The sequence below is a fragment of the Sitophilus oryzae genome, unplaced genomic scaffold (assembly GCF_002938485.1).
Source record: "Sitophilus oryzae breed Bouriz unplaced genomic scaffold, Soryzae_2.0 scaffold_926_pilon_pilon, whole genome shotgun sequence".
NCBI classification, from domain to species: Eukaryota; Metazoa; Arthropoda; class Insecta; order Coleoptera; family Curculionidae; genus Sitophilus; species Sitophilus oryzae.
In genome coordinates, this window is record NW_022147557.1 from 718,954 (window position 1) to 735,611 (window position 16,658).

Genomic DNA, 16,658 nt, shown 5'->3' on the forward strand with positions numbered 1-16,658 from the left:
GTTTTAAAAAGATGCATTTATGTACTCAAAATAATTGCGGATTTTTTGAACATTTTCTAAAATAAGTTAAAGTGTACGTAGTGATATTATTTTTTTGAGTTTTAGTTTGTGTAATCTAAATTATAAAGAGCCGTTTAATAACATATTTTGTCTTTTTATAAGTTATAAATCACAACAAAATTTGAACACCATTGAAAACCGTTCTCTAAAAAACGTAAGTAACTCTCACCGGTCAACGTATCCTGTATGGCCAAGAAAAGTTGAACCAATAATCCTACACGCTTTTCTTCATTTGAAAAATTTTTATTTACAATTTTTGTTTATTTTAATTTACAAAGATTGGATGTGACACAATTTCACATTTCTGAGAGCAACGACGATTGAACTTGTTTCCATGGTTAACTAAGTGAAATTAGTCAAGAAAGATAAGAATTGGCTATAACTCAGTAATTTTGTGAAAGAAACATATATATAGCTTATATTGCTGAAAAGCTTAAAAAATGGCGCTTTTTATGAAGTCATAGCCAACTATGGTTTCCATTTAAAAAAACATATGTTTGTGTCATATGTCAAAAATGACAGGTTTTATAAAAAATCGGAGAACACAAACTCATTAGGAATGTGATTATCTACAACTTTTATCTGAAAACGTTTTGTCTAAAATAGCTTATAATGGAATTAGGAACAATTTTTAAAATAGCCGAAATTTGTTTTTTTTCGAAATATCTAGTAAGCCATGAACTTTTTCAAAAATCTGAAAGGCGCATATTTATGACCCCACAAAACTGCAATTCTTTCCCTATTTAACCGACTCTCTATCTCCAGTAGTTTCCGAGATGCCCATAGAGAACATCTTAGGAAACTCACCCTGTATAAACGCCGACCCAAGGTTTTGCTTGCCAGGATGGTATGTTTCACCACTTATCACATTGACATGGTATTTTGTATATTACATTTCTTGTTTGTTGTTCAGTGTTCATTGATTTAGTGTGGGTTAAAATAGATCTAAGTATATTTTGTGTTTTGAAGCATGTTTGTATGTCATATTCTTTTCCTATCCTTCTTATCCTTATTTTTTCTGAAACGTTTCAAAAAAATATGAAGGATTTTTCATTTTCTGACAAAGTTGAAAATAAGTAAATATCTAATGCTAGAATTATAAATAACATTTATTCATTCTTGTTACAGAGGTTGACATTTTAGCAAGGTTCTGATTTTACGGACAGCCTTTATTTATATAGTCTTCCAAGTTCTTAGCATAACTGGGTAATTCTATTACACAAGTCCTGCCTCCATCCCAAAGGGCTTTCAAGCCTTTTGATATAGTCGATGCCTAGAAGAGAAAGAACAAAATATCATTAAATATTAAATCTAATATTTTACTATTGAAACTAAAAGGCGAAAAGATCTAAGAAGGCGCCTTAGAAAATAATAACGTTATTATTTCATTTTTCCATTGTTTTTGATAAAATATAAAAATTATAAAACATTTCATAGTAAATTTTTATTAAACCCGCCCAAGGATTTTTCTCTCGTATTTTACCGTTGAAAGAACCATAATAAATAATACCGTGAGTATCTGCGAAACCGTTAATATTAACTCATATTAACCGAAATATATTTACTCATATCTTAGTATTGTGTAAAATGATCTGAAAGGAAGCCAAAAAATGCAATAATATACAGGGTGTTCCATGTAAAAAAATCATCCCGATCCATTCACACGTTTTTGAGTGACCATGTAGAATGTAGAATGTTTAGGAGGGGAGTTAGTCATCGCGACCTTAAAGATCTATTGTGTGTAACCCTTTCTTGAGCTATAACGAGTTATAACTCATCATACAGTCTCAAGGCTTTAACAAAAGCCAGTATCTGAGACGGCTCCATAGAGGCCAGCTCTCCATCCTTGACATCAGCCGTACCAAAGTTCATGGCACGAATGGTCGTCGTCTCGGCGCACTCAGTGATGAGGTGTTCTGGTGTTTCCCCATATTCCCCACAGAATCTGCATTTGCCGTTGTTTCTCAGCTTCAGCCTACTGAGGTGTTCGTTGAGGAGACAGTGTCCTGTTAGAAACCCCGTGACAATCCGAAGATTGTTTTTATTTAAATCAAGAAAAGCCTTTGATTTTTCTCGGTCGTAGGTTCTGAGGAACTTTTTCGAGTGTCTTAGACCGTTGGAAGACACCCATTCTAAGTTGCGGTTGGAGTCTTCCAGATTCTTCAGTTCCGCTTTCAGCTGGTTTCCGCTTGGAAAACAGAACGGTTCTGGTCCAATTAGTGGAGTGTTCGCTTCTTTCCTAGCTAGATAATTTGCTTTTTCGTTGCCTTCTATCCCTTGGTGAGCAGGCACCCAGAGTGGGAGGACTTTATTTTCTTTGCCCTTTGTTGAGCTTCTCTAGGCATTCTTTGATCAACTTCGAATTGATGGTTACTGAGTTGATCGCGTTTAGTGCTGCATGACTATCGGATAGGATGGCAATTTCCTGTTTTCGAGAGTTCCTTGTCTAAGATAAATTGTACACGTTGTTTTTCGATAGCGTAAATTTATGCCTGAAGGATACTGGGGTAGGTGCCCATTGGTTCGGAGTATTTGGTTTTCGGCCCAAATACTCCTATCCCTGTCCCTGCTTTGGTTTTGGAAGCATCAGTATTAGGGTGGAGCGACCATATAGGTGAGAATTTTTTTGTTTTCGAAAATTAAGTTTCCTGACCGGACAATAGCTGTGATATGAAAAAATAAGGCGTCACGTATTTTTGTTTTCTTTTTTTAATTTCCCCCTCCACCGCCACAGTCAACTTAAAAATTTCAGATTTTTTTTGTTGAAAATGATCTCGCCTGAGTATGAGAAAGCTTTATTATGGAAAAAGTAGTATTTTTTGTATATAAACTTTTTTTCTACGACTCCCCCCTAATTTCCCCCTCCACCGCCACAGCCAATTTTAAAAAAATCGGATTGTTTTAAAATGATAATGCTTGAGTGTCCAATAACTTTCTACTCAAAAAAATTTTGAATGCACTATTTTTTTGTGATTATCTCCATGAGGCAAAGTAATAAAAGATGAATTTTTAAGAAAATATTTGTATTAAAGAAAAAACTAATTGAAAAATAAGACAAAACAAAATAAAATAATAACATAAGCTTAAAGAACAATTATTTGGTTTTAAAATTCTTTTATGATTCAAATTTAGGCATCAATGTTCTTGAATTAAGTTTGCTTCTTATGACTCCATCCCTCCTTTTATGACAAGAGTAATTTCTGATGTGCTAAAGATGAATCTTCTGGGTTTTCTATCACTTCTTTTATTAGTTCTACGGTCAGCTTTCTGGTTACAGAGGGTTCATTATAACGCAGACTTTGTCATTCAATTAAATCAGAGTAGTCGTCAGCGTCAAATTTTAAACCGGATTATTAAAAAATCGAGAATTCTTCTCAGAATGGTACCAAATTCTGATCAGGATTTGACGTAGCTACGTATAGGCGCAAAATTCTGTTTACTGTAGTCAACCATCGAGAGTGCACTAATTTTCCAGAATCACGTTTTGACAGCCCTTCAGAGCAATTTCTACTTCTTATTGAAACACTCATGTCATATAAATATCTTTGTTCTGTGCTTAATTCCATATTCGGTAACACAAAGTCTATTTTGGAAAATTTTACAATTGGCAGTTTTTTACAGCTACTTAAAAGTAGGACCTCTAAATGCCCTGGGACCAGATGTTTCACCGTCAAGATGTAATAAAAGATGTCGCAACGGAAGCTCGTTAGCATGCAACATGCAAACAAACCATTGAAGAGGACGATCCAGTTTTCTTTCTAATCTGGTTATTATTCCGTTCTCATTTCCGACTTTCGTATTAGTTCCATCACAACCGATGACCTACAGATCGTCCAGTGCAATAGAATGTCTTCAAAAATTGAATCATAGCTTCTAATATACTTGAATAAGATCCAGAAGTATATGTGACCAATATATTTTGATCTGGGTTCTTCTACCAACACAACATGTTCTTCTACTATTGCCCTTTTTCTGTTATCTGTAAAAGTGGGCGTCTTGTCTTTTCGCCCATAAAAGTCGGTCCTAAAGGTCATTATATTTTATAGGTAATGGCACAAACTATTTTGAAATAAAAAGTATACTATTTTACGGGCAAAAACACAATAAGTTTTAAAGTGAAAGAAAAATGTATTATTTATTTATTTATTTTTACACTACCTGAGCTTGCAAAATACTTGTCTTACTAAAACAAACATTTTTTGTAAATGATTTTTCTTCGTTAATGTTTATTTTTAACCACCACAGCGCGAAAATGTGAAAAATAAAAGTGAAGGGGTTGGGGCGGTGGAAGGGGGTGTCGAAAAATTTCCGTTTTAATTTTTAAATGATTATTTTAAAGTTCTCCGTACTTTACAGAGTCAGGCGTACTGAATATATAAAATTCATTTTTTCGCTCCACCCTAATCAGTATACCACGTTATGGTATGGTCTTTTATATGCTGAGTAAGCGTTTCTTCCTTCCAATCCTTTTTATTACTCAATACTACAGTGAGGTGTTTCTCAAAGTTGTAAATTCTTGGTATGTCATCCACTGGGAGTTGGAGAAGACCATGTAGAAGTTAAAATATTTTCCTGAAATATATCCTAGTATATACTTTAGGTCTGCACTTCCCAAGTTCCCAAGAAATTCCCAAGTTGTTTTATTCTAGGAGCTACAGATGCCCGACGCTCTATTATTGCTGGACTGGATCGCTATTAGCACGTGGCGATGGCGCACCTCATTCGCCTCGGTTGATTATACGAAAATGAAAAAATGTAGAAACCAACCTTTTAATCGGTATATGTAGAGAGGCAATGTGCATAATTTCAACACCCTGTACATGACTTTTCAGAGTTAATTATTGTGCTGACTTTGAAGCCAGAGAAATAAACTTTACTAAAAAAAATTATTGCTTCCTTAAATGTATACAGGGGTATCAAAAATTGCTGGTCTATTTTAAATATTTATTTTACATAAAAACTTTGTTATTTAAAATACAGCACTATATATTTTTTAAAATAAGTCGAAGCAGATTTAAATGCTCTTTCAAACTATATTAGGGTTTCCTATACCTATCTGGCTCAGGTTTTGAATAAAAAGCGATTTTTATTCAATTTAAAATAGACGAGCAATTTTTGATACCCCTGTATACATTTAAGGAAGTAATCAAATTTTTTAGTAAAGCTTATTTCTCTGGCTTCAAAGTCAGTACAAGAATTAATTCTGAAAAGTAATGTACGAGGTGTTGACAAACTTTTTTATTACAGCATGCATATTTAAATATTTTTAAATATCTCAAAAACCTAAGCTTTTAAACATATTAAACCTTTATAATAAATGTCTTATTTTATGTCCAAGAATCCAAAAATGAAATAAAATACCGGGTGTTCTATAAGAAAAAAATGTAACTTTGGTATGGATTGGTTTGGTTTGAACAATTATGCACATTGCCTTCCCACATAGACCCATAAAATATTTTGTTTCTACATCTTTCTGTTTTCATATAATCAACCAAGGCGAATGAGGTGCGCCACCCTGTATATTCGTATTCGCCATTTCATTTAATATATTATATTTATTAACTCAGCAATTTGGATAATACTTACTTTTTGTTGGTTTTGAAGCACTCCGATAAAAGAAAAAACACATTTTTTAACGTCATCTGAGTTGAAGGTGTTACAGTAATCTGGAATTGATGTTACTAGTTCTTTATATACAATTTTTACTTCTTCTAGTTTTTTCTTGTCATAACATGTTTTCAGAGTATCCCTAACATATTTGTCCAGTTTATCAGGGCAATTTTTCTTGGAAGCGGCATCTACAAAAATCTGTCAAAATAATACAGAAAGTTATTTTCAAATATTTATTGGGTATCAAATTATAGATTCAGTCTGTAGCAAAATAGAAAAAACAAAATTTTCTTATGGAAATAAAATATCAGGTCAGTCAGATTTCATTCATACCAAAGCAAAACTCTTTATTACACTATAAATATTCACAATATTTGAACTACCAATGTTAACAAAATTATAAAATATAAAAATTATCTACCTGAGATGCTAACATTATCGACAGCACAAATATAATTTTCATTTTTCTAGGTTCTATAATAATACTTGTACTAGAAAAAAAAGTTACCTATTTTATTAAAAAATATTAGTAATTATATTTGTTTCGAAGTTCCTAGACACTCATTATTTTTTATCAGACCTCAGTATATATAAGCTTGATAAATAGCTCATAATAGCAATAAGTACCAGTTAATTATCGATTATTTTGCATTAAGTCTTGAGTCATGCAAAAGAGCTATAAAATTTACTTTGCGTTTCTTTTTAATTTACATCAAATTGCTTGCTATTTATGTTTAAAAATTTGAAATAAATATCTATAGAACTGATCTTAATAAAATAAACGACTAATTTCTTATAATATCATTTTTAAGCAGTAAGTTCAAGGTAATTTCTTCTGGAATTTTATATAAAGTGAATTATTCAGTGTCTGGATTTGAATTATTCATAGCTGTGCAAACTATCGATATCGCTTAGACTGTATGATCCAGTATTAACATTTAATGTAATAATTTCAAATCTACACTGTGTGACACAGAAATTATTGTAGTAAGTAAATGTAAATATATTTTATTAATATTTTGGGAAGAGTAGTTCGGATAAATATAAATAATAATCGACCAAATTTTCAAACAAATTTGTTGAATGGAATTCTTAACAATTCAGTAGCGAGTTGCACCTCCACGTTTTTTGACATTCTGTAACTCTTCGTGGCATGCTGCGAATCAAATGATTGATATCTTCCTGTGGTAGGTTTTTCCAAGCTAATATTACCCCGTGATGCAAGGTCAAGAAAAAGGGACACCTTAGAGTGTAGAAGACCTTAGAACACCTTAGAGAGACCTCAGTGCGGATCTCAGAACTCGAATGGCCAGATGCTACGTCTTCTCTGTGTTACTCTATGGATGTGAGAGCTGGACACTGGATTCACAGACCGAGAAGAGAATAGAAGCCTTCGAAATGTATATATATATATATATATATATATATATATATATATATATATATATATACAGACAGATGCTGCGAATCTCATGGGTAGTACAAAGGATCACCAACAATGAAGTACTCCAGCGCATGCAGAAACAAAAAGAGATACTGAACACCATCAAGGAAAGAAAAATGCAATACCTGGGTCATGTGATGAGAGGTGGTAGATACGAAATACTGCGCCTCATAATAGAGGGCAAAGTGCAAGGGAAAAGATCAGTAGAAAGACGCCAGAACTCATGGCAAAAAGATTTGAGGAGATGGTTTGAACGCTCGTCTGCGGAAATCTTCCAGGCTGCAGTTTCCAGAGCCACAATTGCCATTTGGATCGCCAACCTTCGGCAGGAGAGGGCGTGATAAGAAGAAGAAGAAGAGTGTAGAATGATGACGTTAAGGTGGCGACCTTTAAGGTATCATTCTACATTCTTCTACATCATCCTGTACATACGGGAAAGGTATAACCGAATTGTCTTAGAATTTAAAATATCCTTTCCGATATTAAATTATTTAAGCGGGCTTCAAAAAGGCGAGGTGAAATCTCACACGGAGAACGAACACTTCCGCAACGAATTTTATATATTATTTCGGGATTTTCTGCTTGAAGAATATCTGGCTCTAAAAGTATTTTCTAAGAAAGTAGCGAAGCTAGTTTTGAAAACAAAATATAACATGCATTATTCATAGAGCGTCTTTGTGTGCCGAACAAGTTTTCATCCGCAAAAAGCAAAGTAATTTAGGTGTCTTTATGTTTTTCGGTTTTCTTTAGGTGTTTAAAACATTTTTTTACGGGCATCTCTTGTATTTTAAAGAGCTTGTTAATGATTATGAGTAAAAATACAGAAATTTTGCACAAATAGAATAGTTTGCATGGAATGTAAATTTTTGGTATTTCAATCATAGGTTGCGAGTAGTACATATTGAGAGTATACGAATTTAAAAAAAATATCTTTGAAGAAATTATATTCTAGATTACTTTATAATATACTAACAGATCCGGCTAATGTTGTGCCGCCGAGGCCGCGCCTTACCGCCTAAGTGACGTGAGGTGAAATAAAGTTTTCTTATCAATTTTGTGGTACGGATCGCCGATGAGAATGTACTGTAAAGAAGTTCTATTTTTTTATTGATTCGTTTATATACCGTTATTAATATTTTAGCAATCAGGTCTCCGTGGAGCAATGGTTCAAGGTTTAAGCTAGGAAGCGAGAGAACTGAGTTCAGTTCCCGGCCGTGGCAAAAATACTTTTTTATTTTTATTATTTAAATGTAAATTTATAGTTTATTACTAATATAAAAATGGAACTGTTTATTCTATTTTTAAACTGCAATATTAATGTAAATTCATTGTTTATTGGCTATACTATATGTAAGTAAGATAATAATATATTTTTTTAGTTATTGTCACATTGCTATGAAATTATTAATTAGACTAAGATGATTTCTTAATTGTTATTAATTAGTAATATATCCTATGGATGAATATAATTAATTTATTTGTTAGTAATAATATTAGATATTTCTTCATTTTTACTGTAAAGGAATTTGCAATAATTATTTATTTAGCGAATAGATTTTGTATAAACAAATGTGTAAATTTAAAAGATCTATTGCCTCATTTTTAGCAGAGAAGCCTGGCTGGTGCTTGCCAAAGTTTAACCGAACTCTCTTTCGGAAGTCCCAAAAGCCCTTTTTCAGTAATACTTAAGGCCAGACGCACGCCACAATTATGAGCTACTACCGTACACCGATTAACCAACAGTATCTCCTGATAACCGCACCTACCTACCTACCTACCATCCTATATACCGTCCTACCTAACGTCTTACCTACCGTCCTATACCAACCGTCCTACCTACTGTCCTGTCTACTGTCCTACCTATCATCTCGGTTGTACATCGTTTGTGCCGGCCATATATTTCAAGGTAATTTTAATTGTAAATAAACCGGCCACTCTTCTCTCTGATTTCTTTTCATTAATTAATTTAAAAGTTAAGATTGATTAACATTATTTATTACACCCCTCAGAATAACTTATTTATTGCTTTAAGACTGATAGAATATATTTTAATTTAATTAATTTAATAGCATTTAATTTCTTTATTAAATAAATACATTTAGAAAGAAAACATGTCTTAAGGATTTAATAAATTATTTATTTATTTATTTGTTATTTAAAACCGTTTGTTGTCTTACTGGCTTTCACCCCAACTTCCTGGATTCTCCACTGTCTAAAAGTTACCCGTACTGGCAACAGTGGTGCCTCTAAACCACTTTAAACAATTTAGATGTGGCGCCCGCGAACTATATTTACCATAACTACAAACCGTAAGAAATCTTGACGTCAGTGAAGGTCTCCAGAGAATGACCGTCACAAATTTGGCGCCCGAGCAGGGACCGATTATCCAAGGATCCAGGGACTTCACAAGTCGAAGCCTGTACCTTTCAAAAGAAGAAGAAACCGGGTAAAGCTAGTACAGCGTGAAAAGAGATTTGATAGTGAGAGACCTGTCTGATTCATCAAAGAGATTCATACGAGTTCTACAGGGTGTCCCCAAAAATGGTTTTCCAATGTTTTTTGGATTTTGGGAAAAATAGAGGTGAGTTTTATAAGAGAAGTATATGACGTGATGGTTTTTCACATATTTAACATTTTCAAAAAATAAAGAACAATTTTTAAATTACAATGAAAGCTACCTAAATTGGAATTAACCAGGTATAGCCTAATAAGTAGTTAACTATTGTACTTTAAATCAAATTAAAACTTGATCCAAAAAGTTATACAGGGTGAGACGGAATTAATATTGAACATTAGTCACCTTTAAAAGCACGTTACTCTTTTATTTTAAATAGAACGCACAGTATATTATTCCGATATTCAATGGAGAATTAATGTCTCTTCAAAATACTATTAAGGTCTCCTCAAACAAAGATTTTCCTAGATATTTTCATTTACATATTTTGATCCGAGCAGATCTTTATTATTTGATAAAATCTCGGTGGCTGTGATATGTCTGACGTACTTCAACAAAGCTGTCTAATTAGTCCAACTTTAACAACTAGTTATCATTTTGTGCCAGTTAAAACAAAAACATTTCTCAGAAAGTTGCCGAAAATGCAAACATCCTACATCAGAGAGAATAGATATGATTATATTAGTTGGTAAATGCAGTGTGCATTCACCAATTAATAGAATACTTAAATGCTCCTGATTTTATCTAGTCTGTTTTTTTTATGGGGATATGTTAACTATTGTCGACAACATGAGAGAAATTATTGTAGCTGCTTTTTGAGGTAGAACTCCACATATGCCTTTTAAAATGGAAAGATCCTTTTGAAAAGACAATCATTTTATGCAGTTAACAGGAAAGGAAGCATTTTGAGTATTAGAATTTTTTGAGCTTTTAGCTAATTTTTGTCACATAATTATAGGTTTATATCTAGTTTTAACTCTGTAATAATTAAAATATGTTTTAAACATGTATCTTTTTATTACCGTTGAGTATTTTACTCTACATTCTTTAATGTTTATTAAATTGACAAAAGGTATATCACAGCCACCCCTAGATTTTTTCAAATAATTAAGATCTACTGACGTAAAATCATAAAAATTAAAATATCAAGGAAAATCTTTTTCTGAGGGGTAGGTAACCTTAATAATATTTTGAATATATATAAATTCCCCATTTAACGCCGGAATAATATATTGGGTGTTCCATGTAAAATAAAAGAGTAACTTGCTTTTAAAAGTGACTAATGTTCCATATTGATTTTGTCTCACCCTCTATAACTTTTCGGGTCAAATTTCAATTTGGTTTAATATACAATGGTTACTGTATTTAAATATCAGGCTATACAAGGTCAACTAAAAATTATGTAGCTGTTATCGAAATTTAAAATTTACTCTTCATTTTCACAAAATGTGAAATATGTCAAAATCCTTAGATTTTAGGTATATGCTTCTAATAAAACTCACCTTAATTTTTTCCCTAGAATCCGAAACTCAATTAATATGTAGGGTGTTCCATTGAAAAAAACACAACTTTGATAAGTAACTTTTTTTGGGGACACCCAGTATAATTCTATATATTTCTATAAAATGCTTTCAGTTAACCTACATATTATGCTGCCAAAATTTCATTTCGATATAAATTGCTATTCTCCTTGGAGCTTCCGCGGCGTATGAGAGGCGCCACCTTGTACTGTTGAGTTAAACGCGCGCCTACAAAGTGTTTTGGTATATTGTGGTGTATTAGCGTTTTTTGCAACTTTGTATCTCTACTCATAAACGAGAAATCTCATAAAACAGACGAAACTGATACACCCTCTACTCTTCGTACACACGAAAATCGACATCCAAACCAAACCTTGCCCACCCGGTACAATTACTTACAAGGTATTTAATTATTTTTTTCTACGAATAGTCTAGAAAATGCAGTTTGACACACGGAAAACTCGATCTGAAATTGGTGTTTTGCAAACTTTTGTGTGCTAAGGATTTACGCACGACATGTGTCATTTTGCACACCACCGACATGTGCCAATTTTAACATTTTTAACCTCCAATGTTTAGTTGAAACGCCAAACGCAACGCAGCCGTCAAAAAAGTGTCATCATTACATCGCAAATTATTTCACAAAACTGGCAAAAACTGAATGAGTCTGCTGCTAATTTGTAGTCGTAGAAATAGCGTAAAAAACTCGTTCAAAAACTTCTTTGTTCACTCGTTCGACTTGTGGCTCTTGCCTGTGGCTCAAAATAATAGACTGTTCTTGACAAATCCTTTTTTTTTCAGACTACGGTAACTTTGTGCACGCTGGGCGTGGGTGCTACGTTCGGCGAGTCCATCCTGCAGGACCTGCCCAGGGACACGACGGTCGTCACGCAAACGACATGCGAATTGCTCAGGGTGGAGCAGCAGGACTTTAAACTCATCTGGGAGGTAAGCGAATGCATGTCCTTTGTATACGCTTATTTAAGAGACGAATCTCGCAGGACTGCGCTTCGTGATTTGTTTGCGACAATTGTGTTCTGGAGGCCGTTGTCGCAGTAGAAAAGACAAGGATTTATTTTGTTCCATTTTAAATCGCTTTGCGTCTTGTACTTTTTAGCGGAATGAATGCTGGAATTCGGAATGAATTGAATTGAAATATCATATTTTTTTACTTTAATGCTATATGAATCATAAATATTATATGAACTTTATCATCATATTATTATATCTCTTGTATATTTTTCTTTTATAAGAGCCCATATGTTTTCGATGGTGTTCTGTGTGATACCATTTTGTTTTCTAATGTTGTAGTTTCATCCTGTATTAGAGCGCCTTCTTAAGGTCGATTCTCACTATACCTTTCATATCAGCTTCCTTCCGTTTACATAAAATATTATATCATGTAAGTAAATAAGACACTATCCGTTCCGTTTTCCTTCCGTTCCATATCCTTTCCTTCCATACATTTTTTTTGGCGGATGGACTGAAGCGTATCGGAAACAGCGTTGTCAAGTTCTTACATTTGTACCAGCTCTGTTAAAATTTTGCTGATATTCATTTATTCTTTCACCTCTTAATTAAATCTATTACCTTTTTCAAAAGATACACATTTTTAAAGTAAAACTTTCTTAATAAACTGATACGGAACGGAAGTATAGCGTCAATACAATAAAAATACGGAACGGATATGGAATACAAACAGAAGGTATAGTGAGAATCAACCTTTAGCATTTTAATGCTTCATAGCCACCGCTGTGTAATTTTGGTAACTCTTTTGTCACTCAGTAGTATTAAAAACTATTTAAAGTATTTTGTAGATAACCTTTGCTACTGAGACTTCTGGTTTTATCTACCCTATCTTGTCTAACCCTTGTGATATCCCTTTCTTACTCCATGTCATAGAAAAGGCTCCTTGATTAAAAATTATTAGTGTTTTTAACACAGCCACGGCAATCTAGATTGAAATTTAAAATACAATTTTTTTAAGCGAGAATTTCAAAAGTTGACATGTGATATGTCGTTTTATTCAAATGTGTCATTTTCTATCAAATAAAGTCAAAAAATTCCGAGGGTGCCATTTAAAAACCAAAAGTTAATTGGCCGTTATTTCTGTAGTAAACATTATTATTTTTAATCATTTAATCTAGTTTGGTTTTCACGTTAGAAACACTCTACTACCTAACACAAAATAAATGTTTGCAGTAGTTAATCCAACCAAATATAATCCGTATCATTCAGGAAACAATAGGAACTGTAAAAATAGATTGTCCCATTAACACAAATATTGGCATTTACTAGCGTGGTACCGCGACTTCGTTCGCGTCGAATTAATCATTTGTAATTGTGATGTTGGCTAAAAATAAGCTTTTTACGTCAAGCAGTTTAAGCAGAATCGTGGTTAATCAATTACCCAACTTTTTGGAACACCCTGTATGATTTAATCGCCGTGTCGATTTTGTCAAAAACCGAAAAGTCTCAGATTGCAACTAAAATATACCTACTGATGGTTAATTTTACGGAGAACTAACTGCAGCAAACCGTTTAACGATATCTCTAACAGATCTTGAGTTATTTGAGAAAATCTACAAAAAAAAATTCTCGTTTTCCGAAATATTTAACAACGAATATCTCTGGAACAAAAAGTTTAAATCGCAAAAACGAAACGGTTTTGTAAATTACACGTTCAGGACTACAACATATTATTAAATAAGCAAAATCAATCTCCCAAAAATTTTCGAAGAATTTCCTCGGCACCCCCCTGTCGATTTTGTAAAATAAAAAATATTCAAAATATGTAAAAAAACAAAATAAATTATGCGTGTCCCAGCGTTTTCCCGAAAGACTAACCGTTTTTTAAATAACAAATATTGTAATATTTGAGGGGCGTTTTCACCCACTTGGAATTTGATATTCGAGAAAACCCTCCTTATCGAACCTCTACACCCCACAGTCAATCCGTTTACCAAAAATCAGCTTTAAACGTCAAGCAGTTTAAGCAGATTCGTGATTACTCAATGGTCATATTTTATGAAACACCCTGTATAAATTTTTAAAAAATCTTAAAATATGTAAAACAACAAAATAAAATATACGTGTTTAAGAGTTTTTCCGAAAAACTCACCGGTTTTTAAATAAAAAATATTCTAATATTTCGGGGGTGGTTTCACCCCCTTAGAATTCGAGTTTCGAAAAATCCCTACTTATCGAACAGTTTTTACACCCTAAAGTCAATCCATTTTCCAAAAATCAGCTTTTTACGTCAAGCCCTTTAAGCAGGATCGTGATTAATGAATTACCAGATTTTTCGAAACACCCTGTATACATTTTTAAAAAATCTTAAAATATGTAAAAACACAAAATAAATTATACGTATTTAAGCGGTTTTTCGGAAACTTGACCGTTTTTTAAATAAAAAATATTGTAATATTTGAGGGGTGGTTTCACCCTCTTGGAACTGGAATTTCGAAAAATCCCTTCTTATCGAACTTCTACACCCTAGAATCAACCTGTATTCCAAAATTGAGCTTCTTACGTTGAGTGGTTTGAGCAGGATCGTGATTAAGCAGTGAGTCACTTAAGGATTTTATATATTTGTATAGATTATTATTATTTTTTAATTAAATTGTATGTGACAAAAAGTGCCCTGCTAAACGATTTCATAATACCGAATATAAATTTCCTTCATAAGAAGAAAATTTTAATTTTAGCCCAGTTGGCAGTGTGCAAACACCTTTTTATCGCTACTAAACATATTGTTAAAATCCCTTTTAAGCTTAGTGTCGCAGGGCAATTAGTATCCCTTATTTCTCTATCCCAAACTCGAGACCGAAATAAAATTAAACGATATGGTTTAATCCGGGGGCGTTGTTTGTTCTCTCTGAAACGGGTTTGGGATATTTTTAAATTTGTTTTGGTTCAATTTACACGATGATAAGTTTGAGAAAGAAAAGTTTTGAACGCCTTTTGGAATATGAATTTCTAAGAGTATGTTAAAAAGTTTTTACTTCTTGAACTAACAATAAGGAGAATTTCATTTTGTGATATTTTACCGATTGGTAGTTTTAAGATAATATCTATACCTTTATGCAGAATTGATTTTATCTAGTTTTTTTTTCATTTCTTTTTTTTTTCTTTCGGCAACAGGCTCAATCTTACTCCCTGAAACTTCAAGCATTTTTGTCGGTTAGGCAAATTTGTTTGCAAGGAAAAATTCAATGGGAATTTGGTGTCTGTTTGAATTCTAATGCAGTGGTATTTACAATAAATAATATTTTACTTTTTTGTCAGCGGATAATTAATATTTAACATCAGATTCATGATCAGTGACAGGGGCGCCGACTGCGTGGGTGCTCATTTTTTTTTCTCCACGAGAGAAAATTAGTGGGTGCGGAGCACCCACAAGCCCAAGCATCAAAACTAATCAGTTTAGCAACTTTAAGGCACTCGCATCTCATCCAGCCCAATTCCCAATTCCAAACGTCAATTTCAGTAGTTCTAAGGAAGTTTCCTCGTTCATTCTTAGGTAGTTAAACCAATCCTGTTTTTCAAGTGTTAAATCAGCAAGCAAATTAACATGAAAATTTCACACCTCTACTTTTCAACCAATAACATGCTTTAATGTTGACTAGTTACCATGGCAACTGAAAAAATTTCCGGAAATTTTTTCGAGGCGCCACGAAACTTTAGTGGAAATTTTTTGACAGTTGAAAAGGTAAACATAAGATCTACAATCATAATGTGAATGAACTACAATGTCTATATATTGAAATATTACCCATTTGAGTTTTAGCATTTGATGTAACTAAGGTTGGTAATATTTTTATTTAAGGAAATATGTTAGATATACCTACATATGAATTTCTTCGAAATTGCCATGTTCTAAAAAATATAGTTCTGCCGCCTTTATTTAACTAAAGCTGGTATTTTTCTATTTAACGAAATATGATGGATATATCTATATGATTTTTTTAGAATTTTTTTAGGTTTTATATTTTCAATTTCTTCTTTAATGACTTGTTGGTTTACTTTTCCAAATCGCGACATTTCGCTATACACTTCTTACTCTACGTACAGACGTTTTAAAACTAGTAATAGCTTAATGACAGAATCGCAAACAAAAATGACAAAACACATAATATGTCAAAAACATCAATACCTTGGCCAACTTAACAAATTGAAATTATTTTAAAATGTCATGTTGGATTAATATTTTTTTTTTCAAATTTAGGTGTGAAATTTTCTTACCGAATACCACGCAAGCTTAAATTATTCCTGGAAATTTTCTTGCGGGCACGAATATTTCAAAATATTCGTGCCCTCAAAAAAATTTCCGAAAATAATTTAAGCTCTTGTGATATTATAAGTGACAATACTTATTTCCTTTAAGTAACCGTTGTTTTTCTGCGTTTTTACTTATTGCATAAGCGAATAAAATCCAAGACAGATGTGTATTTCGGTAGGCCATTTTTACTTAGAAAAAATGTGCCGTGAGTCCGTAATGAGTTACGGACATTAATCCGTAATGAGTTACATAATGGACTGAGGTTCATTATAGATAAAACTCTACTAT

The 16,658-nt window shown here is 32.8% G+C and overlaps 2 protein-coding genes across 4 annotated transcripts in view; one reads left to right on the forward strand and one right to left on the reverse strand.

The window, feature by feature from the left end:
• Window positions 1–16,658, forward strand: part of LOC115890798 (rap guanine nucleotide exchange factor 4) — a 691,873-nt gene that overhangs the window by 379,533 nt on the left and 295,682 nt on the right. For all 3 annotated transcript variants that reach the window (XM_030911141.1, XM_030911143.1, XM_030911142.1), the window contains one exon: window positions 11,891–12,037. In XM_030911141.1, coding sequence (XP_030767001.1) covers window positions 11,891–12,037 — 147 coding nt within the window. The remainder of the gene's footprint in view (window positions 1–11,890; window positions 12,038–16,658) is intronic.
• On the reverse strand, window positions 1,152–6,217 carry LOC115890803. Its single transcript, XM_030911149.1, has 3 exons — window positions 6,092–6,217; window positions 5,647–5,868; window positions 1,152–1,333 (listed from the first exon to the last, which is right to left on the reverse strand). The coding sequence occupies exons 1-3, from the start codon at window positions 6,131–6,133 to the stop codon at window positions 1,217–1,219; spliced, it is 381 nt and encodes a 126-aa protein (XP_030767009.1). The 5' UTR covers window positions 6,134–6,217; the 3' UTR covers window positions 1,152–1,216.

Excerpts from the sequence above, each read along its gene's own strand:
- LOC115890803 (XM_030911149.1), bottom strand. The coding sequence starts at position 6,133 with ATGAAAATTATATTTGTGCTGTCGATAATGTTAGCATCTCAG. Across the intron at positions 5,869-6,091 it reads CGATAATGTTAGCATCTCAG|ATTTTTGTAGATGCCGCTTC; the intron begins GTAGATAATTTT and ends TTATTTTGACAG. Across the intron at positions 1,334-5,646 it reads TGCTTCAAAACCAACAAAAA|GCATCGACTATATCAAAAGG; the intron begins GTAAGTATTATC and ends TTTCTCTTCTAG.